Source organism: Sciurus vulgaris (genome assembly GCF_902686455.1).
Source record: "Sciurus vulgaris genome assembly, chromosome: 3".
Taxonomy (NCBI): Eukaryota; Metazoa; Chordata; class Mammalia; order Rodentia; family Sciuridae; genus Sciurus; species Sciurus vulgaris.
In genome coordinates, this window is record NC_136463.1 from 188852169 (window position 1) to 188877302 (window position 25134).

At 63.5% G+C, this 25134-nt stretch overlaps 2 protein-coding genes across 2 annotated transcripts in view; one reads left to right on the forward strand and one right to left on the reverse strand.

The window, feature by feature from the left end:
• Positions 1-1384: 1384 nt before the first annotated feature.
• On the reverse strand, positions 1385-8942 carry MAB21L4 (mab-21 like 4). Its single transcript, XM_079135559.1, has 5 exons — positions 8023-8942; positions 5185-5410; positions 3617-3770; positions 2543-2899; positions 1385-1848 (listed from the first exon to the last, which is right to left on the reverse strand). Exons 1-5 carry the CDS (start codon positions 8507-8509, stop codon positions 1756-1758), a joined length of 1317 nt encoding a protein of 438 aa, XP_078991685.1. The 5' UTR covers positions 8510-8942; the 3' UTR covers positions 1385-1755.
• A 6874-nt stretch (positions 8943-15816) lies between these two features.
• CROCC2 (ciliary rootlet coiled-coil, rootletin family member 2) overlaps positions 15817-25134 on the forward strand; it is a gene marked incomplete at its 3' end in the record, with an annotated part of 50851 nt that continues 41533 nt past the window's right edge. Inside the window, exons 1-4 of the mRNA XM_079130409.1 lie at positions 15817-16078; positions 20259-20546; positions 23746-23896; positions 24564-24712. Coding sequence (XP_078986535.1) covers positions 16004-16078; positions 20259-20546; positions 23746-23896; positions 24564-24712 — 663 coding nt within the window. The 5' untranslated portion in view covers positions 15817-16003. The remainder of the gene's footprint in view (positions 16079-20258; positions 20547-23745; positions 23897-24563; positions 24713-25134) is intronic.

Consider the following 25134-nt stretch of genomic DNA (forward strand, 5'->3'; position numbering starts at 1 on the left):
AACCCCCAAGGCAAAGGCTGTGGCCTTCTGCCCTGCCCTCTGTCCCTGGGACCTCTGAGGGTCTGAGGTCAGGACTGCTATCCCTGAGAAGGTGCCCTGTCCCACCCCTGCAGAGCCGCACCCCTGTGGCACCGGTGACGGAGTCCACCTGCTCCTCCTGCTACTGGCCTCAGGCCACAGAAATGGACACCTTCCATTTCTGGGAGGACTCTCCCTTCACTGTCCCCTGGAAAGGCTGAGTTGAAAGGGTCCATTTTGGGTGGCCACCCACAGAGCAAGCCACCAGGAGCCAGGCTCCAATCTCCTTGATAGGACCAGTGACAGCCACGTATGGCGTGGGTCACCAACGCAATGGCAGGATGGTCGAGGCCACTGTCCTTGTAATGAACTGTCCTCCCACCCTACTCGGACTGGGCCTGCAGGGACCATGCCCACTGTCCCACGGTTGGCTGCACACACCACTGCTGCCCCCAACACAGGACCGTGACGCTGCACTCACGAGGGCAGCTCAGAGCAGAGTGCACTTGCGTCACCGGCAGGGACCGAACCCTACGAGGGCTGCTTGGACCTCAGCTCCCACGCTGGTCGTGCCAGATGCTGCGAGGCACTGTTCCCATGGACTCCCTGGGCCCTGCGGTTGGAGGGTGGCATGCCTGCTGAGCAGCCCCTGGGCTCTGGCACTCAGCTCACAGCCTCACCGTCCCCGAGTGGCGTGTGCAGCCTCCACCATCCACCCAGGGCTCTGAGCACCTTCCTGCTCCCTGTGGTGGGTGGGCAAGGTCTCAGCTGCCCGTCCCTGGGCCACCCTGCAGCTCCTTCTCTGGACGCGAGGCTCCCCCCTGGCCTGCAGTGCTGCCTGGAAGGATCCCCTCTTCTAGACGCCCATCACGGGGCAGGGGCAGGGGCAGGGGCAGGGCACGAGGGCCTTCCTGCTCCCTGGTGCTGCTGCCAGCTCAGAGCCTGGCCCACAGCCCTCAAAGGCCCTGGCACTTGCTTTGCTGTGTGGCTGCCTGGTCACCAGGCCTCTAATCCCCAGGAGGAGACTGGGAGCCATGGACTGCCTGTTCCCGCCCAGGACCCAGGGTGGGCTGCGAATACCACTGAGCCCCTGAAGAGGATGCAGGGTAGAAATGTGCCCTGGGCTGAGGCACCAGAAGGTCACAGGCTGCAGGCAGGCGGCCATGTGCTGACAGGGGTGTGGGCGGGGGGAGCCACAGGGAGAGGACCAACCGTCGGATGCCAGGAGAACCGTGTTAGAGGGCCCTTCCAACGAGCGGCGCAGGAGGCACTGACTGCCGAGCTGTGGGGTCCCTCTGCTGGCCCCGGAGCCCCTGTGAACTGGAGGTGGGGACGGCGAGGGAGGGTCACTCACAGAGAACGTCTAGGCTTGAAAGTCTGCATGCAGTCTCCTCTATTGTGGGCTCCCATACTTCCTCTCAGAGCTCGGGCCCTGGCACCCTCCCGCTGGCATATGTGTGTTGTTCTGCCCACGATCTGGGCAGCATTTTGATGCAGACATGGGGAGATCTCTGTGCTCTGCCCCAGGCACTCGGTCCTCCTGACAGGGCCACCTGGGGTGGGTCAGCATGTGTCCATGAGGCCCGGGACACGGTGCCACCCAGCACACACTCTCGCAGCTGCCCCCGGACAGTCTGAGGGCTCCCAGGAGCACAGCCCTCTACCGCCCCCTCAAGGAGAGCCCACCCCTCTCCACGTCCCAGGAGCCTCTGTGGGCAGCAGAGCCCGGGGCCCAGCTCAGCTCTCCTCACGGCGCAGGGCCTTGGTCTTCTGGAAGACGCTCTGCATGGCCAAGACGCGGTGCTGATCCTGGATGTTGAAGACCTGGAACTGCAGGCGGGCAGGGAGAGAGGGTCATGGAGAATCCAGGCCACCCCAGCCGCAAAGCACCGCAGGGCCCAGAAGACAGCACTCCCTGCCCTGGGCCCTCCCTCGGCCGTGAACCAGCCCCAGGACCCGCCCACACGTAGGTTGCAGCCACTGAGAGCTGGCTGAAGGCTCCTGGCCACAACACCACTCCACCTGCTGACCCAGAGCCTATACTGGGGTCCTCCTGCTGGCCAGGGTGACAATTCCTAAATGGAGGTGAGGCAGGGAAGTCGGGGGACCCACTGCCCAGTGGTGTGGAAGTTAGGTGGTATGAGGGTGGGTGACGCCAGGGCCAGCCTTTGCAAGGGGACAGGACCAGGCCCTGTGGGGCGGAGGGCAGCTGGTGGAGAAGCATGCGCCCTAGCAACACGGAAGGCGGCGCTTGGGAGGAAGGGAATCTCAGGGTAGGCAGCCGCCTCCGGCATCTGCCATGTGTGGGCGTCTCAGACACGCTACCCTGGTTCCTGGAGACCACCTCTGAGGAGGGCTGCACAGCCCCTGACCCCCGGCGCTCACATCTGCCACCACCTCTGCCTAGAGGCCTGACCTCACCAGCCTGTCCTGGGCTCCCAACTGGGGGGTGCGGCCAGGGTGCTGGACCAGGCTCTGTTCTCACCCTCACAGGATTCTGGGCCCGCCCAGCCAGGGCGCCCACCTTGTCCAGCAAGACGTCGAAGTAGGCAGTGGTCCAGTAGGCAGGGTCACTGGCGGGCAGCTGCAGGAGGGCCTTGACCCCGGTGTCGACGCGCGGAGGGGCGCCGGGGCCCAGGTGCGTGGCGTGGATGCGCAGGGAGGCCTCAGGCCGGCGGGCGAAGCTCTCCACGCGCCGGTAGACGGCGCTGAGGTCCAGGCCGCAGCTCCGCAGCAGGTTGTGCCGGGGCTGCAGCGGGTGCGGCAGGTTCCGCGTGGCCAGGCAGCAGAGCAGCACCACCAGGACCCGGTAGACGGCACCCTGCAGCTCGGCCCAGTCCTCCGGCGTCGGGAAGAGCGCGGAGGCCCACAGCAGCGCCACCTGCGCACAGCAGCCGCCTGTCCTCGCCACCCCCTCCCCTCGGCCCCCGCCTTCCACCTCCCAACTCCCTCAGGGAGCCCGGACCCTCTGTCCCCTGGGCTCCCCGACTCGTCCCCCACAGCCCAACCCAGTGGGCCCCTCATGGAGGACGGGAGCTGTGTCCCCAGGCGCCCTCCTCCTCCCTCCTGCCCAGGCCCCTCCTGTCCCTCGGCTGCTCTGCTGGGTCCTCAGGCCCCTCTCCTTCCACGTCCTCTCAGCTCAGTTTGAGAATCAGGAGCCATTGTGCCCCCACCAACCTCGGCCAGAGGCCTGAGAGGTCAGAGAGTGGCCTGAGGCACACGGGAGACCCTGGACAGAGCCGTGGTCTGAGGACAGGTCAAGACCTCTCCCTGAACACCCGAGCCAAGCAGAGGGCCCTTCATCCCTGGAGCGGAGGGGCTGTCCTGTCAGCCCAGGCTCCACAGCCCAGGAGTAGCACAGGCTGGCCTCACGGGCTGGCCTCACGGGGGTCACAGGATGCTGCAGCCACACCTGCCACCACCCTCCTGAACGCGGCCTTGCGTCCTCGGGGCTGGAGTCCTCCAGACGCCTTCCTAGGCTGCCCACCAGCGGGAGCCAGCACAAGGGACATGCCAGGTGCCCCTGCCCCTGGCTCCCTGGTCAAGACTCTGGCAACCCAGGCAGGGCAGGCGCAGGCGCCAGCGCCCTCCTGCATACCTTCAGGTGGTCAAAGGTCAGGCCAGGGCTCTGGCCGCCGTCCCGCCAGCTCTCATGGTTCACCCTATCCAGAATGGAGAGGCTGTCCAGGCGGTGGCCTCGGAGGGAGCCCAGCACACCCAGCAGCTGGGTGAGGGGGTAGCCACTGGAGGTCCTGGAAGCACAGACCCACTCGGTCAGGCCTGGGCTACTCTTGGCTCCAGGCACTGAGTTTATCCCCCGGAAGAAGCAGCCCAGCCTCTGCCACTGCCCCAGGTTGGAGCCCTGAGTGTGATGGCAGCCAGGCTGGGCTGCAGCCTGTTCTGTGAGGCCCTGGCCACTGCCCACTCTTCTCAGGAACTGACCAGGGGACATTCAGTGAGCAACCCAGTTTTCACGGACTCCCCTGCCAGGATGTGGAGACATCTGGGAGCTCAGGGTCAGCTGGCCCCTGGAGAGACAGGACCATATCTCAGACCCGCCTGGCTAGGGCAGCAGCTCCTGCTCCCTAGGCAGGGGGTCAGTGGGCCTGGGGGTGATGCCAGCTCCCCCTGGGGCCACTCAGGAAGCCTGAGCCCACCAGGCAGGCAACAGTGGTGGGTCAGGACTGCCACCAGCGTCCGGGGCACTCACTGTGTGCTTGCTGACCTGACCAAGGGGTGGAATCTGCACTGGGAGTCCCGGTGCCCATGGGTCTCTGCCGCAGCAGCGGCTACAGGGACTACACCAGGAAGGCCTTTCTCTCCTTCCGAGGTGGATGGGGTTGCTCAGCAACCCTGGTCACAGCCTTGCTCTGCACAAGGGGCCAGGGGCGAGCGGGGAGTGAGGTGCCCCCAGGAATCCTGCTGAACCTCTGTTGCAAGACAGCACCACCTTGGGGCATGTGGGCTGCTGGGCAAGTCACCCTGGCCAAATCACATGCTCCAGGACACAGGGACCAATCAGCCGTGTCAGATTGGGGTGAGACTTGGTTCCTGGCCCTTCATTTGGGTCTCAGAGGTCTCAGCCTCTGCCCCCTCCTTCCCTCTCATAGACATGACTCAAAGGCAGGGGCCCCACCAAGATTAGAGGCTCCTGGGAACAGAGGTTGGAGGACCCAAGGAGGGGCCTCTGGAGGCAGGGCCAGTGGGGCAGGGGCAGCTGTAGCTAAGCTCCTGGGGTAGGGGAGCCACCTGGAAGGGGTCACAGATGGAAGGTGCCAGCAAGCCCCACCACAGGTTTGGCTGGACTCCAACCACCCTTGCCTTGTAGGCACCTGCAACAGCCTGGACACTCCTCTCCACGGGAGGGTCCCATCCCACATGGCCTTCTGCACTTCAAGTCTCTCATCACAGCCAGACACTGCTGACCATCTCCCCACCTTGGAGGGGACACAGCTGTACCTCCCTGAGGCCGTGGGCCACCTGCTTGAGCAGACGGGGCTGCATCTTGAATTCCCCCAGACCCAGGAGCCTCAGTGTGAAGTAGAAAGCCAGCGGGCAGGGTCAGGCAGGACCTGCAGATGCTCCTGCATGGGAGAGGGCGGCCCCAGGCTGCAGAGCCCCTCCTGCCTGCTCTCCGAGACCCAGGGACCCAGGAAGGGCAGCTACCTCCAGTGTTGGGTGCTGGCGGGCACCAGGTCCACCCCATGGCCCACGATTCTTCTCAAGGTGCCCTCAGGGAATCCAGGCATCAACTGGGTCCACTCCAGGGTGGGCGCACCTTGCTTCCTCCTCACTACAGGCACCACATTGAAGCGGATCTTCCTCCAGCCGCTGGACACCAGCAGGGACAGGCAGAGCTGCTCCTCCCTCAGACTGGCCGCGTTCAATGAACCTGCAAGGACCCCACTGTAGGCCAGATGCCCTCTCCTGGGCCTGTCCCCACATCTACCCCAGACACTCCACCCTGGACACCTCTGTCCATGCAGGAACAACGGTCAAGTGAGCAGCTGGCCACGCCTGCACAAGGCCACCATGGGGCAATGGCCAGCCTGGTAACTCTGAGCCCCAGTGATGCCAGCACCTACCTTTGTGGACTCTGCCTTGCCAGGCACCTCCCCCTGCTGGTGGCCCCAGCCTGCCGACCATGCCCCCCAGACCTCTGGGCTCTGCCCACACCTATGGCTGGGGTCCTGTTTCAGACCACACTTGGCAGCATTTGCTGCCCAGCAGAGCTCAGGCCCAGGAGCAGCAGTGGGCCAGGCGCTGTCCTGGCCTGCAGGCTGGAAGCTGGAGGGCTGCATAGTGGGCTTCAGAGCCTCCCTCAAGCCCTTGGGTCCTGTGTGGGCCCTAGGCAGCTCAAGGCACACAGCCCTTAACTAGTGGCCATGACACTCCACTCTGAGGACTATCTGTGCGCTACACAGGCTGACCTGGGCATCTCCCTAGTGCCCCCTCAGACCTTAGGAACAGCTGTGGGCACTCTTGGCCCTGCACTCCTCTGAGCCTGACAGATCTGCAGAGGACAGCCTCAGCTACCAGGCCACCAGCAGCGCCCAGGGGTCAGTTCTTCCCTCTAGGCAGCCTGTGACCAGGGAGGACAGATGGATGTGATGGTCCAGTCCTTTACTGAAGGGTGGAGAGGAAGGGGTACCAAGGCCTCAGCTGCTCCTTCCCCTCCAAAGCAAATCAATGCCAGGGGAAGGATGGGGGCATGTCTCAGGAGGTGTCCAGCACAGGCTGGGCAGTCTGCCCTCCCTCCTCAGCACTGCCCAGCAAGGTTGCCTGGGTCACGGACCAGGACGACAGGCTGTGGGGAGTCAGGCAAGTGCCACAGGGAATCCCGGGACGTGATTCTTGGAGAAAGGCCCCACAGTGAGTGGGCCACCGTCCCACCACCCCCAGGAAGAAGCCTGGCTCCTCGTGTGGACCCTCAATACCTTCCTGCAGGGCTGCACCGGGGACCTGCTGGGCCACTCCATCCCAGGTGGGCCTCGATTTCCCCCTCAGCAAAAGGAAAGGAAAGCAGCCCCCCTCAGCTGCCACCTTCTTTGGCAGCTGTGCCTTCCTGTCTGCCGTTGGTCACACATTGTGTCTGCAAAATGGCAGCTTGGAAAGCAGCCAGCCACACCTGCACTCATGGGCCAACACCGCCCCGGCTGGTCTCACCGGTTCCAGGGTGGGGGTGGCCTGAACTCTGCCACCCTGGCTGTGTGCCTCCTTTTTAAGGAAGGTGTCAGAAGCAGCGCCTGGCATCTCCCTGCACCCAGCACAGACCCCAGGGAGGGGCTGCTCTCGGCAGGGGTAACCTGGGCGTGAGGAGGGGCTGGAGGCTGAGATCATCCTGAAATGGCCCCAGAGCCCCCTGTTCACCCAACAGAGGGCTGTCGCCCAGCAGGTGATGGGCCCAGTTGCCAATGACCGTGTTAGGTCAGGCGCGAAGACAGAAAGGCCCCACCACACTGCCCACAGTAATTAGAAACTTCTGAAGATGACCTGATACAAAGCCAAGGAGCTGGGGGAGCAGAGGCCAGACATCTAATGACAGTCTCTGGTCACCCCAGAGGTCATTCCCTGGCCCCAGAATACCCTCTGGGCAGGACTGGAGAGGGTATGCTAGGCAGCCTTCCCAGGACCTGCAGGAAGCCCAGAGGAAAGGTGGATGGTCCTAGCAGCCCAGGTGACTGAGGATCCAGACGTGTGTCCATCCATGGGCTGGGCAGCCTGGATGGCCTCTGCCCCTCAGTGAGGTGGGCTGACAACCCCAGTCCATGGGAAGTGGCAGCGACCAGGACATTCTGTCTTAGTCCCCAGTGCCCTGCCAAGACAGCCCGACATCCTTGTTCTGACCCCAGGATGGCAGGCTCCGTTCCTCAGGGCCCACACTGCTGCTCCTCAGGCTGCCAGCTCCTTGCACCACCCCAGCTGCCCTGGACCTGCAGGAGCCTGCCCCCTGGGAGCACATCAGCAGACGCCAGATGGAGCCTGAGACCAGGCCGCTTGGGCCTTTGAAAGTACCCAGCCTGCAGCCTGCCATGGTCCCAGGACACCCATGAGCACCTCGGCCCTAGTGGAGACCCCTGGGCACGCACCTGCTCCTATAAATACACGTGCTTTCACGTGTGCACACTCATGCACGCATGCACGCTCACACACATGTGCACACACAGCCTGGGGCAATGTGAGCAAAGGCTGATGTGGGGACGGCCACAACCCCCTTGTGACGGGCGGTGACAACAGCCTGGAACCACGCTGGGCCCGCGTCACGCCTGCTGGGCGTGAAGTGTCCAGCCATTCGCAAAGGAACATCCACGAACGTCGCTGCAGAACCAGGTCAGGTGGAAAGCAGAGTCCGTGTGGGGCTCGGGGCTGGAAGGGCCACCACCCAAAGCCGGCACCCACAATCGCACCGTGCACACGCACAGGGCATGCCTGAGCACGGGGCAGGCACGCCTCAGCAGCACAGAGTGCGCGCCCGCATTCACAGACACGCGGGGCCCACCGTACCTGGCGGGATGAGGCGGTGGTGCCTGCAGTACACAATGGCGGCCACCAGCAGGTCCTTGAGGACACGCAGGACCTTGCCAGGCACGATGTGGCCACAGCACTGGACGTCGCTCTCGTCCACACAGGCGCTGAAGACGTCCTCCGTCTTCCACTGCTCCAGGCCGGCCGCCTCCCTGGGGACGCCCAGGTGGCAGAGGGCAGGGCTGTCCCCTGGCTCCAGGGCCTCCAGCTCCTCAATCAAGAGGGCCTCGGCGTCCACCCACAGTGGCACCTCCACGTCCAGCGGGTCCTCCGAGGAGCGCAGGGAGAACTGGAAGGCCCCCAGGTCTCGGGAGTAGTCCACGAGGAAGCGGGAGTCCAGGGCGTGCACCCGCTCCAGCACGGCGAGCACCTCATTCTCTGCTCGCTGGTAGTCCTGGGCTCGGGGCGCCTCCCGCGACCGGACGGCGTGCAGGAAGTGGTGCCACAGGGACACCTGCACGGCCATGGCTGGAGACAGCCGTCCCCGCAGCAGCAGCAGGCGAGGGCGGCCCCGGACCTCTCTGCAGGCGGCTGTAGGCGGCTGGGCGGAGGAGCAGGCCCCTGCCCAGGTGAAGAGCAGGTCTGCAGGTGGGGCTCGGCTCACCACCGAGCAGAGTCCAGAGTGGCCGGCCTGGTGCAGAGGGGCAAACAGCCGACGGGAGTGCAGGCTCTGAAGTGGCAGTGAGTCAGTCCCCAGCTCCTAGGAATGCCACAGGCCCGCCCAGGGAGGGGGCCGGACCTGTCACCACTCTCCTCCTGCCCCTCCCTCTAGACCAGCCCATCTCAGGCCACAGCAGCAGCGTGGCCAGGCCCAGCGTCCTGGGAAGGGGCTGTGTTCCCGACGCCCATTTCCCCATTCCAGAGCCAGGTGACCCGGTCTGCAAATCAGGCCTTCCCTGTCCCAACCTCCCCGCCAGGCTGGAGGGGACACAGGCCCAGGCTGTCCAGACCCCGGTACAGCCCTCTAAGTCAGCCTGGAGGCCAAGAGCCTCAGCCCCCAGGCAGCCTCCACACCTGTGCCCTGCCAAGCACGGGAGCCTCCACTCAGCAGCCCTGGTGTGACTCCCACTTCCCCACTGATGTCCACCACCAGGCTGGAGTCCTGAGGCCACCAGCCCACCCGCCTGGCTTCCTCAGGGGAGCCAGCACCACCTGGCAGGGAGCTGAGCTGCCGGGTTTGGGGGAAGCAGCCTCCTGGTGGCTCCGCCTCGCCACCTGGAAGGCCTCACCCTGACACTCTCCACTCACCCCTGCACACTCCACACCAGCCGGGCTCCTTGCCCGCCTCCTCCCTGCGCAGGGCTGTGCAAGTCTGGACCGGCAGGCGGGAGCCACCCCCACCCCCGACCCTTGGTCCCCGGCTGGCAGTGTGCAGAGGTTGCTCATCTGCTGGGCCATCTGCAGCAGTGACATGGAGACAGCCCTGCACAAGCACTGGTGTGGCTCCAGGTCAGATCTGCAGCAGAACCAGATCTGGGGAGGCCTGGAGGCCAGGGGCTACTGCTCGGTTCCTGGCACTTGGAAACCCCCTTTGGGGCTACAGCCCCAGACACAGTGTCTGCTTCAGGTCTCCCTCAGCAGGAAAGCTGTCCTTCCTCCACCTGGCCCTGTCCTGTCCACTGGGGCTGCCCAGAGCACATCTACTCCCACCCGGGGTGGCTGCTCAGGCTCCAGGACCCCCAAACACTGCAACTGCCATGCCATGGTCCCTGATTCCACAGGACTCTGGCCTGGGCCTCCTGCAGAGCTCCGAGGTCCTGCTGTCCTGGACAGCCTTGCCCTGACCCTCAGTCTCAGCCGTCCATCCTAAACACCAGGCCTCTGAGACCCAGGGAGAGCAGGGCCTTCGCACGTCCCCTGCCACCTGTGAGCCATGGCCATGGGGTACTGCTGCCCAGGGAGCTCACGCACCAGCTCCTCTCCAGTAACCTGGGGACTCTGTCCTCCCGGACCTCAGCTTACATCAGAGCCTGGGGCCAGTTCCTCTGATTGGTGATAGCTGGCCTCCTTGGTGTGTCCTGGAGGTGGGCGCGATGCCTGTGTTCAGCGTGGACAACACTGGGAAATGGTGGATGAATGAAGGCCTGAGAAGCTGGACCTGGGCTGGGCCTGGGCTTGCAGGGACACCAAGGAGGACTGGCAGAGAGGGGAAGGCAGGGGTGCTGTCAGGGACACGGCACCTGCCCTCACTGGCCGGGAAGCCTTTGGCCACTAAGGAGCCAAGTTCTTAGTGGCCTGCAGTAGGACCCCGGCCAACCCCTTGCAGACCCCAGGAGGGGCAGCGGGTGGGGGCTGGTGAGATGGGGGTCAGCATCGCAGGCAGAGCAGACAGGTCCACAAGGGCCCAACAGGGATGCACACGTTGGCAGTCATTCCGCCCTGGTGCAGCTCCGGGTCCAGTGACAGAGCCTCCGGTTCAGGAATTTCCAATGTGCTGGGAAAGACTGGGTGGGGAGAGGAGGGTGCATTCACACAGAGTCCATGCAGTGAGATGGGTGATGAGGAGCAGGCCCAGGTCGCTCACCCTCGGCTTGCCTGGGGTCACCTGGGGGTCTTGGAGCTGATGTGTGGCTCCCTGGCTGCTGTGCGCTGAGGCCACAGGAGGGGCCTGATGCAGCCCAGGTGCACACCACAGCTCTGAGGTCACCAGCCAAGACGAGGGGTCAACGGCTGAGCTCCTCCAGAGGCCCTGGGCACACTTCCTGTGGCTGTCCTGTCTCCATCAGCTGCATCTCCCTCGGCAGCTGGGCTCTGTCCTCGCCTTGGTCCTCAGAAGTCGCTCCCTGTGCCTCTGTCCCCTGCAGCGGTGGGGCAGTATTTGGGGACGAGCAGCCCATAAGTCCACACCATGGTCCTCACTCTCCTGCTGCTGCTCACAGGCTGTGGACACTAAAGTGGCCATTACTTAGCCAGCTGCAGGGCGTTCCAAACACTGCTGGCATGGCCACACAGCCCTGCACTCATGGGCCTTTGGCAAGCCTGTGGGCTTCCCAGCCCACCTGTCCAGGCCACTGTTGCTGGACATCCACTAGGCAGTACTACCTCAGCCTCCATGATGCAGTGACCAGGTGGAGGTGACAAGAGAAAGATGTTGGCTGATCCCCAGAGGGAAACTGTGGTCTGCACCAGTCACGGGCATCTGCGGGGACCCTCTGTTGGCTGATCCCCAGAGGGAAACTGAGGTCTGCACCAGTCATGGGCATCTGCAGGGACCCCGGGACGAGTTGCTTCTGCGGTGGGCAGCAGCTGTTCTCTGGGAGCCTGCCGGGCCCACATGCCCAGAGCACCAGCCCACGGCTCCAGCTGGCCTGAAGAACAGAGGTGCCAGGGCTGCTCGTGTGGCCCGGGGCCAGTCACTGTTCCCTGAGCTCAAGATCCTTGACAGAGGGAGGCCACCCAAGACGGTCTCCCAGGCCCCCTCTGTCCTCCAACAGTGCTGACCGCACCTCAGTCACCCAGAGCTCAGATGCAGACACACCTCTGGAAGAAGCAAGTGTCCAGTCTGGACAGGGACACAGGATGAAAGGGTGAGGACAAGCCCAAACCCCACTCCAGACCATGTCTGGTCCCTGCCCCTGGTCACCAGGCCCTCAGGAGTGGACGGCCCAGGAAGTGCAGGACCACCAGCTAGGCTGGAGCCGTGCCTGACTCCGTGGGCCGCAGGGACACCCCAGCACTGCTTGCTGTTGCTCTGGAGTTCTGACCTGGCGGGAGACCGTCTGCCCGGCTCCTGCGGTCCTCAGGGCCCTCGCCCCGCCTCCTGCCCCAGCTCCCAGCCGTGACACCCGAGCCTCAAACCCTCTACCGCCATGTCACTCGGGACACTGTGAGGACCCTGGGGCGAGGAGCCCGCTGTCTCCAGTGACTTCATGAGCGTGCTTCCCACGCGCCCATGGGCCTGCGCAGTGTGTGGGCCAGGCTGTGGGGCACCGCCCTCGTCCCGGTGGCCCAGGGCGGGATGCAGGGTCCAGGAGAGCACTGGCGTGGGTCAGCTTGGCACACGGGGGCACCCAGCTTTGCCTGCCAGCAGCGTGCACGCGGGCCTGCAAGAGGGCTGCGGCCCCTGGAGCGGCGTGGGCAGCAGGTCTTCTGTGTGGCTTGGGGGTCAGCGAGGTGGACGAAGCCACAGTCAAGTCTGCTGCTCTGCCTTCAGGAGCAGTTCAGGGGCATCGAGCAAGCTCGCCGTGCTGGGCAGCCATCACCTCCGCATGGCTGGACGCTGGCGTTCCAAGCCTCCCACCTCCGTGGCTGTGGCCGCTCTGGATCCCTGGGGGACTCACAGGGCATCTGTCTGTCTCTGGCCTGGCTTACTTCACCCAGCGGAGGATCCAGGCTCATCTGCGCAGCGTGTCAGAGCTCCCTCCTGAGGCTGGTCGTGTTCTTGGTGCGGATGGACCACACACCGCCCGTCTGTAGGGGACATGGCGGCTGCCTTGCCTCCGGCTGCTGTGACCCCTGCTGCCACCAGTGCGTGCCCAGGCACCTCTCTAAGCCTCTGCCTTCTGCTGGCCTGGGTGGGATCCCATGCTCTGTTTTCCAGGAGCTGGCATCCTGCTCCCCTTGTGCATTCCCGCCAGCAGTGCCCACAGCTTTGACTTCTCCGCGTCCTCCCAAGGACACCTTGATAAAAGCCATCCTAAGGCATGTGAGGTGCTATCTCGCCATGGTGCTTTGATCCTTGTTTCCCTAACGACTACTGATATCAAGTACATGTTCAGGGTCCTGCTGGGCTTTTGTGTCTTTTCTTTGGAGAAATGTGTACACATGGTCTTTGCTCATTTCTTAATTGGTTGTTTTATTGTTGTTGAGTTGTAGGAATTCTTTCTATATTCTGGATCTTAATCCTAGAACAGATAAATGATGTGAAAATGTTTTCTCACACACACTCTGTCTATTCACTTTCTTAATACTGTCCTCTGAGATTTATAATTTCAATAAAGCTCAATCTACCTATTTTTTCTTCCATTGTCTGTGCCTCTGGTATTGTCTCTAAAAAACCGGGGCCAAGTCCAGTGTTGCGTGGCTTTCCCGTCTGCTCTCCTTTGGGACTTGTGGCTTCAGGGCTTATCCCGGGGTCCTGAGCAGGGTCTTAATGCTGACAGCAGAGCCTTCTGCCCCGAGCAGGCTGCTGACCCGCTTCTCCCCTGTGGTGGTGCTCAGTCCCCAGCCCTCCTTGAGAACAGGCCCCAGGGCAGGGCCCTGATCCTTCCCAGAAGTCCCTTCCCAGGACCGTCCCCAGGGCCCGCCACACCAGCCCTTGCCCACAGCCCTCGAATGGGTGAGCACGGAGTTGGAGGGTGCAGTCCTGTCCTCCACCTCAGGAAACCTCTCAGGACTTGCTCCAGACCCCACAGGCAGCCCATGAGCCCACCTGCCCTGTCCTCTTTACATCATTGGCCACTTGTGGGGACACCACAGTTTGCCACCCCTGACCCCAACCCTGTGGAGAGGGAAGTGACCTTGGGAGTTCCATGAAATGCCCTGAGCTTTTCGTGTGGAGGCCACGAGCCTCACCCTGTCCTCAGTCAGCCTCTTGTCCTCACTCAGCAGCTGGGAATGAGGTTGGTGCAGCCCAGCCTGCTGCGGGCAGGACAAGGAGGCTCTGATGTGTCCTCTGTGCACGGTTCACCTTGGGGGCAATTCTTGGGAAGAGGGTGGAGGCCCAGGGAAGTGCAGTGGCCTCTGTCTCAGTCGCGTGGCCTCCGGGACAGCCCGTCTGGCCATGATCACTCTGGAATCTGAATAGTTTTCTGTGGCTGTCTCTGCTGGTTTGGTCGCTCTGTGCCCTGGGGAGTGGTGCCCACACCTCAGAGCTGACTGCTTACCAGGTACAGGGGACAATTCCCTGGGGCGGTGGCAATTGCTCATGAGGAGTAGCCTGACTGAGGCTCAGTTGACCTGGTCGTGGCTTTTGAGGGCTCTGTCCAAATGTGTCCCCTGCAGGTGAGGGCGGGAAGTGGACCATACACATAGAGCTTGTACCAGATCACAGCCCTGTTCTGGATCCAGGCTCGGGCACCAGCTTGGCACAGCCAGGATGTCAACTGGTGCCAGGGTTGACCTTCCTGGCCATCAGCATGCCTTGCCAGCCCCAGTCATCTGCCGGGCCCAAGGCCCAGCACCTCACAACCATGAGCAAGCCTGTCTGCAGAGGGTCTTCCTCTGAGCAGAGCCCCTCGGGCAGCCTGCAGGCAGATGGCCACAGAAAGGCAGAGGGGGTCCCGTGGACCGCGCAGTCAGCAGAGACCAAGCACGTGGTGTCTTTCCACGTCGGCACGACTGGCTGAACTGCAATGGAGTCGCAGGCTGCTCCACTCAGAGCCACTGCAGATCACTAAGCACCTGTGTCCCCTGGGTCACAAGTCCCCCTTCCCACCCCAGTCTCCACTGCTCACACAGCAACCCTGAGGGCTCCCAGGACTCCGGGGTGCTACAGGCACCCTTGGGTGCCAGGGAAAGCTGCCCAGGAAGGTGCCCAGGCCACGAGTGGGCCCCCTAGGGTCCGAACCTGGAGCCAGAAACAGTGCTAGCCCAAAAGCACTGGGGTCAGAGGGACTGGCCAAGCCCCCCAGATCCTGTCCAAGGAACCCTGGTCCTGATGCCTAGTGGAGTATGTCTGGCCAGAGACCCGCCTGCCCCTGTGTGGAGCACCCTGACAGCTGTCCATTCAGAGGTGGGGTGAGCAGGAGCTCTGGGGACCCCGGGGAGAACAGACATCGCGTTCCCAGGACAGCATCACTTGAGAACGGACACTTCCCCTGCCTAAGTTTTGGGTCCAAGGAAGTGGCCTGGGACCTGACAGACCCTCCCTCAGCAGCAAGGAGACAGACACCTTGCACACTAAGTGCCCGCCTTCACTGCCTGGTCCCCCCTGGCCTTTCCCAGTGGCTGCCTCTGGTCTGAGGGGCTGGCTCCAAGAACTCAGGTCTCTGAGAAAGACGAATGCATCCATCCCAGAGTCCCCTGCACAGGCTGGCTGCTCTCTCCAAAGAGCAGAGCCTGCCTCCAGGGGCTGCCTGCTCTCAGGAGGGACTCTGGCCAGCGCCAGTCTGCCTCAGGGAGGTCCCAGCTTGGTGCCAGGAGCCCCTGATGGGAGTAGAGCAAGGTGGGAAGGGTACACTGCCCCCAGCTGCCAGATGCAATCAGAGGCCCAGGCGAGCACACAGAGGGGTCTGCAAGGGCACCTGCAGGCGGCAGAAGGGCCACACTTCCCTCCTGCACCCTCACTTGTGGGCACTGTCTTGCCCTGGCATCAGAAAGCACCTCTGCTACAGACCCTCTGCCACCGGCCAAAGCCAGGGCCCCTCCCCTGGCAGTCCCTCACGGCTCTGGTGGGAAAGCAACTTCCCAGCCAGGGTCAGCTGTCGAGCAGGGGCAGATAGCCCTGGAAGGGCGGGGGCGTTTCGGAGGGGCCTGCCCTACACAGGGCCTGCCTGCTCCCAGAGCAGCAGCCCTCTGAGGCCTCAGTCTGCCACTGAGACGCGCGCTGGCACAGATCACTCAGGTCTTCCACACGTCTTAAGAAGTTGCAGTTGGTGATCTAGATGAAGGGGACGTGGGACTGTGGCCTGCAGGGACGGCTTCATCCTGGAGTGGCCGGGAGGTCTGCGCAGAGGCCTGCCCTCCCCCGGTGTGTTGCTTTGGACAACGGCTTCACTCCAGGTCTCCCGGAAACGCTTCCACCACCAACCTAATCCCCATAGCAACAAGTCCCGGGTCCTGTTTCCAGGGAAACCCAGTCCCCAGCGTCCTGCTGCCGGGGTGACACCCATGGCTTGGTTGGTCTGTGGTCTCACAGGTCTGGGCGGCTGGACTCCCAGGTGCAGAGAGTTCAGTGCTGCAGGACTGCCAGCCAGGTGCCCTGCAGGCGTGCACTCTGAGGGGCCTGCCGGGCTGCGACCCAGGAGGAGTCTTGCAGGGAGAGAGCCGGCCCCCTCCCTCTCTGAGATCCTGCCCGTGGATGGCAATGAGCTCCTCCTCTGGCCGTGGGGACCCTGCCGAGCAGTCCCTGCTGGGGCTGGACACCGTGATCCAGGTCAGTGAGAGCAGGGCCCCACTGGGCGGGACCTGCACAGACCCGCACAGCCGCACCTCCCTGACCCTCAGGGGCACTTTCCACACGCTCACATGCTCAGCTCAAATGTGAGCACACAAGTAGATATGCCCAGGGCACGCACACACAGACCCCGCACAGGCCAGGCGCACCCGGGAGGAGGCCGAGCTCTGTGGCCAGCCTCTCTCTCCTGGCTGCAAAAGCTCGGTCAACCCTCTCGGCCTCAGGCTCATAATCCGCACCCTGCAGTGGGGACGGAGGGCTCTCTGCACTGACGTCTTGAGCTGCTGCTTTTGTTGTGGCCACGTGTGAGACTAGCCAGCCTCCTGGAGAGAGGCTGCAGGTTTCTTTGGGGGACGGTTCCCAGTGTCTACTCTGCAAACTCCAGAAGCTTCACTTCCGTGGTCTCCATGGCGAGTCCCTAGAAAACAAGCAGGAGTCACCCCCACAACCTTCTGCCCTCCACCCTGCCTTGAGAGCCCACCCACTGCCTGCTCCTGCCAGCCATCCCCTGACCTCACACACCTGGTTCTGGTGACCAAGGCCAGGCAGTCCCTGCCCCTTGGGGATCCAGGGCCCCTGAGATGGACCAGCTGACTCAGAGTGCTCAGATCCCTGGAGCCACACTGCAGGCCATTGACGTGGCCCTTAATAGCAACACAGGTCCCCTGCAAAGAGCAATTGCCCACAGGTGGTGGCAGGTGCTGAATGACATGGTGTCGTCATGGTGCACACAAACACTCATACAGAGGCGCCCACGCAGGGACAGAACACAGTCCGACAGGATGTCTAGGACAGGTGACAGGACAAGAGCGGTGCCCATGTGGGACTCCACCTGGAGGCCATGCTGTCCAGCTCCATGGGTCTCAGCTGTGACGATGGAAGAAGGGAGGCGGGCCAGCAGTGGCGGTCTGCCAGGACCGCCAGTCCTTCAACCCTGTGGGCCCACGTGGGCCCTGAGAGGGCTTCCCAGCCCCTGGTGTGCTGGGGAGACCGGCTGCAGGGTGAGAGCAAGCTGCTTGCTGCTGCAGACTGGTGAAGAGGCCCTGGGATGGGGCTGAGGACCTCGGGCCTGGTTGCCAGCAGACGTGGCTGAGGGCTGCTTCTGTCTGCCCAATGCCCGCCGGCCCTGGGCAGTGTCATCTGAAAGCCACGTGGAGCCTGGGGAGGTCTGCTCTGCCCACCTGGCCAGCACCTGTTACTCACCTGCAGAGATTGAGATCTGGATGCAATTACCCAGGTGAGCAGGCAGCAGGCAGGCGCCACCAGAGGCCCAGACAGGGCGGCAGGACCACAGGCCCTCGCAGCTGCCCAGGGAAAGGGGCCAGGAGGGATCTTCCTGGGGCAAACCCAACACTGAGAGGCACTCCCTTCTCTTGTGCTCGGTCATTTTTCGACCCCTTTATATCTCTCTTATCTTCAATTTCATTAAGTTGTGTATTTATTATTCCTTTAACTGCTCGTGTTTGTTGCTCACCTACCTCTTTGAGACGTGTGTGTGTGTCTGCTTGATTCCCAGCCTTGTTTTTTTTTTCATTTCTTCTTTCACTTTATTTGTGATAAAATAGGAACAGTGGAAAACTGTTGCCATTTAACCACTATGAAGCACAGCGCGCACTTGGGAGGTCCTGCGGCTGAGCGCCACCCAGCCGTGCTGGTCAGCACGCTCCTCTGCCCTCTCCCCTCCCAGCCCACGCCCACCGCCCCGTCTCTAGGGCTGACTGCTCTTGGCCCGTTTGAGTGGAAGCCTCAGCACTGGCCTTTCTGTGAACGGCCAGGTCACTCAGTACTGTCCTGAGGTGCCTCGGCTGGCCCGAACGTCCTCCTTGGCGAGGTGAAACACATTCTGCCACGTGGCTGGACCCCGTCTGCACGCTGTTCTCCTGTCAGTGGGCTCTGGTAGCGAGGCCCAGCAGCCACTTGAACAGTGCCCTGTCCACCGGGTCCACACAGCTGTGGGCCTCTGGTTCCATCTGGGGGCGGCACCCTGAAGGGACACTGCAGGGTCACAAGGTGATTTCAGGTGCACTGGCAAGCGGCTGCAGGGGTCACTGCCACCTGCTGCCCATGCTCCCCTCTGAGCAAGACTCTACTGGGGGAGCTGGCTTCACCCACAGTGCTTCTGACCACACTGGCCTCCAACCCTCTGGACAACACCTGGGTGTCCTACAAGTCAGTTCAGTCTCAGCCCACCCAGAGCTGGCACCGACCTGCAGGCAAGCACTCGACCCCACCCGACTGCCCCTCTTCCAGTGCCACTCCCAAGCCCAGCTGCCCCCTGACCTCCGACTGGTCACACTCCCACCCCTCAGTGCAGCAATTGGCCAAAACAGCTCACAGAACCCAGGACCTTCGCTGATTCCTCTATGGCCACTTGAGGGACAGGGCACTAGAGGAGATGCCCAGGACTAGGTGTGGCGAGGGCAGCCAGTTTGCCCTGAGGTGCACAGCCCTCGCCAGACCCTCCCACCTCCTGGTGAGGGTTCTCAGGAGCTCCGCTGACTGATTCAGGCACTGCTGCCCCAGGTCTAGGTGCTGGGCAGGACGTCCCATCACCCTGACCTGCCCTGACCTCTCAGGCAGCCCCCCACCCATTAACATGCAAAAGACTCATCACTCAGCTCAGGAGATTCCACGGTAGATGGTCGAAGGTGCGGGAGAGCAGGTCCACCAGAGCAGGACCGTAAATGGTCCAGAGAGGCCAGACTCACAGGTGAGCCCAGGAAGGGCATGCCAGCCTTTTCCAGGCCTCCCGGACACAGTGGACGTGGGCTAGGCAGGCCTTCCGGACACAGTGGAGGTAGGTAGGCAGGCCAGCCTGGACACAGTGGAGGTGGACTAGGCAGGCCTCCTGGACACAGTGGAGGTAGGTAGGCAGGCCTCCTGGACACAGTGGAGGTAGGTAGGCAGGCCTCCTGGACACAGTGGAGGTAGGTAGTTAGGCCTCCTGGACACAGTGGAGGTAGGTAGTTAGGCCTCCTGGACACAGTGGAGGTAGGTAGGTAGGCCTCCTGGACACAGTGGAGGTAGGTAGTTAGGCCTCCTGGACACAGTGGAGGTAGGTGGACTAGGCAGGCCTCCTGGACACAGTGGAGGTGGACTAGGCAGGCCTCCTGGACACAGTGGAGGTAGGTAGTTAGGCCTCCTGGACACAGTGGAGGTAGGTAGTTAGGCCTCCTGGACACAGTGGAGGTAGGTAGGTAGGCCTCCTGGACACAGTGGAGGTAGGTAGTTAGGCCTCCTGGACACAGTGGAGGTAGGTGGACTAGGCAGGCCTCCTGGACACAGTGGAGGTGGACTAGGCAGGCCTCCTGGACACAGTGGAGGTAGGTAGGCAGGCCTCCTGGACACAGTGGATGTAGGTGGACTAGGCAGGCCAGCCTGGACACAGTGGAGGCAGGTAGGTAGGCAGGCCTCCTGGACACAGTGGAGGTAGGTAGGCAGGCCTCCTGGACACAGTGGAGGTGGACTAGGCAGGCCTCCTGGACACAGTGGAGGTGGACTAGGCAGGCCTCCTGGACACAGTGGAGGTAGGTAGGCAGGCCTCCTGGACACAGTGGATGTAGGTGGACTAGGCAGGCCAGCCTGGACACAGTGGAGGTGGGCTAAGCAGGCCTCCTGTCCCCACAGTCCTCCTGGGAGCACCCACTGCCTTCACAGCGGCTGTACCGTCTCCCCTGCCGGGCTCATGCCCGTCTCTGCACCCTGTCCCCAGGGCCCCCTGGGCTTCCACTGCTGTGGACCATGCTATTTGATTGTGGGGCTCTCATTGCCCCTGTGTGTCATGGGCCCCAGGAGAAGGCAAGTCACATCCTCACCCTCCTGTACCTTCCTTGCCGTGAGTCATTTTGCAGTTAGTGATTCATACCTTTGGCAATTCCAGCTGGGTTGTCAGTCATTTGTGCCTTGAACGAGTCTGGGCTTGTTGGCGTGCCAAGCACTGTGCAGGGGCAGGGGACACAGAACCAAAGGAGACTGCCCCCTCTGCTTGCCGTTCCTGCTTCAAGCCCAGCCCCTCAGGCCTTTAGGGCCCCCTGGGTTTGCTGTGAGAGGAGAGACTGCCAGCCCCGGGAAGCAGGCACCCGCCTGGGGCAAGCCCTGCTGCGCAGGGTCAGGAGTGCCGGCAGGCTTGCCTGACCACAGAGGGCACCTCTTTTCTAAGGAAGCAGAGCCAGCAGGGGCCTCCTGCCCGGGCACTCTGCAGCAGACCACACTGGGCAAGGACAGCAGCAGGTGTCCAGCGGCTATGACTGGAGGCCTGTCCTCATGTTTGTGCTTCCAACTGCAAAGCTCCTGCTGGGTCAGAACCACAAGGACCTCCCCAGGAGCCGTGGACACAACTGCAGTCCCGGGAGGAGAGCAGCAGGCCAGCTGGTTGTCCAGGGACCATCCCCACAGGCACGTGGAGCCTCGGGACCAGGTCCAGTCCTACACAGGCACACGTGAGCTGGTGAGCTCCAGCAAGTCCCAAACTTGCCCAGCCTCCCTTCCCCACCCAGGATGAAGCCAGTCTTCGATTCAGGTCTGTTAAGGAGTGTGAAATGTCTGCCTGTGGGAAATGTTAAACCTGGACCCACCGCCCTGCCCCACACACATGGTCATGGGTCTCATTGTTCACAGGCAGCTGAAGACCCTGAGCCCAGCCTGGACTCCCAGGAGCCTGGGCAGCAGTCCTTCTGCAGTTCCCCAAGTAGCCACGTGGGGGCACTGTCGGCACTCGACAGCCCAGCAAGTCTATCCTCCAGGCAGAGGGCCCAGGACAGCCCCCTGCTCTGCCTCCCTCTGCTCTGCCACCCCAATCCTGCTCTGCAGTTGGAGGGTGGGGCCAGAATCTGTGTCCTGGTTGTATTGGGGCTCACTGGACACCCCCTTGCCCTCAGTGATTTTTATTAAAGGGTTTTGGTGCCCTGGCTTGCTGCTGCTGTCTACCCAAGGTCTCCCTTACTTGGGGTCCAGGCAGGGGCTCTAAGCACACAGGCTGTCTGCCTGACCCTGCCCTGGGCACAGACACAGGGTTCAGGCCTGGCCTGAGCAGGGCGGTGAGCGGGGGTCAGTGAGGGCTCATGTGTGCTCTGCAGTCTCTGCTGTGTTGGGGCCTGCTTCTTCCTCTGTGCCCTCCACCCCGCCACATGAAGACCCTCGTGGATTCTCAAAGGAGCAGGCCTTTGTGCCGGAACTGTGACAGGGTCCTGGGAGCTGCCCGAGGGATTGCCAGTGAGGAGTGGGGGCTTCCTGTGCACTGAGTGCAGTCCCTGATCTGGGTTCAGCTGGGGAAACAGGGACCAGTCTCCAGCTCCATTCGCCCCAACTCACCTGCACCTCCCATCGCTGCCCCCCACCCCCGGAGGTCCATGTTTCCCTCCCCCAGATAGAAGGCGGGATAGAAGGTGCTGGGCCCACCTGTCAGGAGGCCTGTGCACACCAGCCCCGCTGAGCTGGGGGAGGGGCTGGACCTTTACTGGTCAGGTGCCATTTCAGGCACTGGGAACTGAGATGCTGAGACCCACCCAGCCTGCCAGTGGGCAGGGGCACATCGGACTGGCTCTCTCCTGCCCACCCAGCTTCTGGCTCAGGCAGCTGCCCAGTAGGATGGGACAGTGGGCGTGGTTGGGTGTTGAGAGCTGGGAGGGCCAGTGCCCCTTGGGGTCCGTAGGGACCCTGCCCTTTCCCCACGGTGGATTTGCTGGGCTTTGTGTCTGAATTCCCTTGCGGGGCTCGGGCCGCTCCCCTGACAGTCTGGAAGGATCACCTGGAAGAGTCACGCCTGGGGCGCAGGAGTTGGGGTGGGGGAGAGGTTATGACCGCCATTCCAGGTCAAGCCAAGTCTGGAGCCTCCCTGAGGCATCTTTGGGGCAGGTCCTCTTGCATGGAGTACGGACCAGCAGGGTGGCCACAGCCTCCTCCCTTTGCCCCTACGGGTCTCCACTCTGTCCCTCAGTCTCCATTTCAGCATGGAGCAGGACCAGGCCACCTCTGGCCCCAGCTCCTGGGAATCTTCAGCCAAGATCCAGTAGAGGGGAGGGGGACTGAGGGAAGAGGCCTGGCAAGCCCCAGAACCCACCTCCCCAGCAGCCCCAGGCAAGGGGAGCAACGCAGAGGGTCCTGGGTCCCCGGAGGGCCGGATTCCTGAGGGGGAGATAAGAGCGGCTGCCCCCTGGTGGGGACGGGAGGCAGTGATGGCCCCCACAGACCCCCGCAGAGCCAGGATCGAGTCGGGCTGGTGGCAGGTCTGTGACCTCGCCGGGTCTTTAGGGCTGGCTGGGCCGAGGAGGGCGCTACACACAGGAAGGACGCGACCCGGCTCAACGGCGAGCCCGGGTCTTCGGGGAACCGAAGCCCCGTCCGGGAGCCCCTCCTGACCACGGCGCCCGGAAGGAGGCGGCGCCCGGCGCGGGGCGGGGTCCGAGCCGCAGGGGGTCCCCGGCGGGGGCGGGGCTGCGGTCCGCGGGGGGCAGGGGCCCCGCCGGCCGCCCCGCCCCCGCGGCCTCCCGCTGCCGCTGGGCCGCGGCCCGTCGCAGGCACCCGGCCACAGCTGGAACCCATTAGGCCCCAGCGCCTCCCGGGACGGCTGGGCTAATAAGCGACCCTCTGTCAACGCTGGAATGAGTCAAGTCGAGCGGCAGGCTTTCCCGTTAGCGGGTGGCGCCGCCGATGCCCCGGGGGCGCAGGGCGGCGGGACTGCGCAGGGGCCTGGGGTGCTGCGCCGGCCAGTTTCCCCTGCGCGCGGTCCGGGGGCCCAGCCTCTTTCCTCAGAGGAGGGCAGGAGAGGGCTTCGTGTCTGGACACCTGGCTCGCGAGACCCAGGAGGGCTGGCAGGCCGGCCCTGCCCTTGGTCATCCCAGAGCCTGTGTGTTGCTCCCCCAACCCAGAACAAGACCGGAGCTTCCTCTTCGGGAACGCGAAGGGGGCGCCTGCCCACGACCTCCCAGGGACTGAGGCCCTGACCCCTGGGAAAACGAGGTGTGGGCGCAGCTGGAGAGCCGATCAACCAGGCCCTAGGCTCACCCCACCTGGCATTTGCCAGGTAACTGCCCTTTACAGGGCTGCTTGTGGTCAGGATGGAGCCTATTCAGGAGCCATACAGAGCCTGGGTCTTGGGGTGACTCAGCAGTCAGTGCAGGAGAGAGGCCAGTATGTTCAGGGGGATCCAGAGGGATGAGATGCTCCTCTAAGGGAGAGGCATCCCAGACTTGCTTCCAGAGTCCTGCACAGTGGGAGGACCCCGCTGGCCCTACTGGCCCTCAGATACCCTGCTGTCTGTGAGTCTACCTGCCTCAAAAAATTGTTTGTTTGTTCTTCCCCCTGTGGACCAGAAACCCCAACCCCCAGAGAACAGCTGGGATTCCCCCCCAGGGTGCCCAGTGAGCTGGCTCAGGGCTGGAGCAGGCCTGCCTGCAGGCAGTGTCAACCTTGGCCCTCTCCATTCCCATCTGGCTCTCAGAGCAGTGCCAGAGGACAGGCACAGCCCCCTTTGCAGGGGGACCCAGGCATGTGCCTTGGGTGACCTGCTCAGCCCCGCCACACCCTCCCGGGCAATCGGCCACCTTAGGGTAACTGTGGTGACTCCCACTAGCTCCACTGCTCATATGGGGTGCCTGGCAGATGCCCAGAGGCCACCGGCCCACCGGTGTCTCTGGGGTGTCTTTCAGAGTTTGGAGGATACGGTCCTTAGCCCCACAGCCAGCAGGGAAGACCGGGCACTCACTGTGCATGGGGAAGGCCGGCAGACCTCGCCCACCCCCCTGCCCGCCCGCATCCGTGAGATCGTGGCCAGCAGCCTGCGTGAGGAGCCACCCCAAGGTGAGGGAAGTGGGGCCCTGGCGTCCAGGTGCAGGCCCACCCCTCCAGCACTGTGCTGCCACCCTGCTGCTCTCCTGGCCTGCTGGCGCTCCAGCTACCCTCCACCCATATGAGTACCCACAGGGCAGGCACCGCTGGAGAGTGGGGACAACCTTGGTGTGGTGACACTTGTGACCACCAGCCTCTCGATTCCACGCCTTCCTCTGTTCACTGACACCCTGCCCACCAGCCTGAACTTGGCCCAGTCCCTCACCAGCCCCTGCACATGGTTCCTGGACAGCAGCAGAGTGCTGGAGCCGAGGCTTAGTCCCTGCCCCAGGGCCACTGTGCATGTGGTAGGGACAGAAGTGCCACTGCACATTTGGAAGGGGACTTCTTGCTCTGGACGAGGTCCGGCTGCCCTTCCACAGCCTGTCGCAGGGTTGCCAGCGTCTGGGCCTCTCCACACCCTGGCTGGGGCTCAGCCTGTGCGCAGGTCTGAGGGTGTTAAAGATGTGGACAGGAGGCAGGGAGGCCAGGAGGCAGGGTGGACAGGGTGCCTGACCACGGAGAGGAAGTGAAACCGGCAGCTAGCCCCCATCCCAGAAGGCCTGGGTGGCCCTGCAATGGGAGGTAAGGGTAGGGGCCTGGCCTGGCCACCCAAGCTGACAAGATGCTGTGCCCACAGGGATGCTGGGGCCACCCACCACCCTGGCCCACATGCAGGAGGAGAGGGAGCTGCTGCAGGAGGAGCTGGCCCGGCTGGAGGACCTACTGGCCCAGGCAAGCACGGAGCAGGCGGAGCTGACCAGCAGGTACCATGCGGTCAGCCAGAGGGTAAGTGCCATGCCACTGTTGCCTGGCAGCCCCCCATGCGGCAGGGTGGGCTGTGGTACCTGGGGAGCCGCCTGCGAGTCTCAGGACCAGGGAGGGCTGTGTGCCTACCACAGCATATCCAGGCCCTGGGCATGGGATGGGGACACTGAGGCAGGAAAGTGAAGACACTGGCAGGCCACAGGGTGTCTTCCCTGGCTGCCACTCCATGGCGTGGCAGCTTCTGAAGCAGAAGTGGACGTGGGGCGCTCAGGGTGACCCTGAGCCAACTTCAGAGCCCACCTGCATGTGGAGGGCACAGGAGCAGGTGGCTCACCCAGGTGTGCAGGCCCAGCAGCCTAGAAGACTCCCCAGGACGGGTGGCAGCACAACCCAGGTGTCCCCTCCTGAGGCCCGAGCTCCTGCCACCTCCTTCCTGCCAGGCT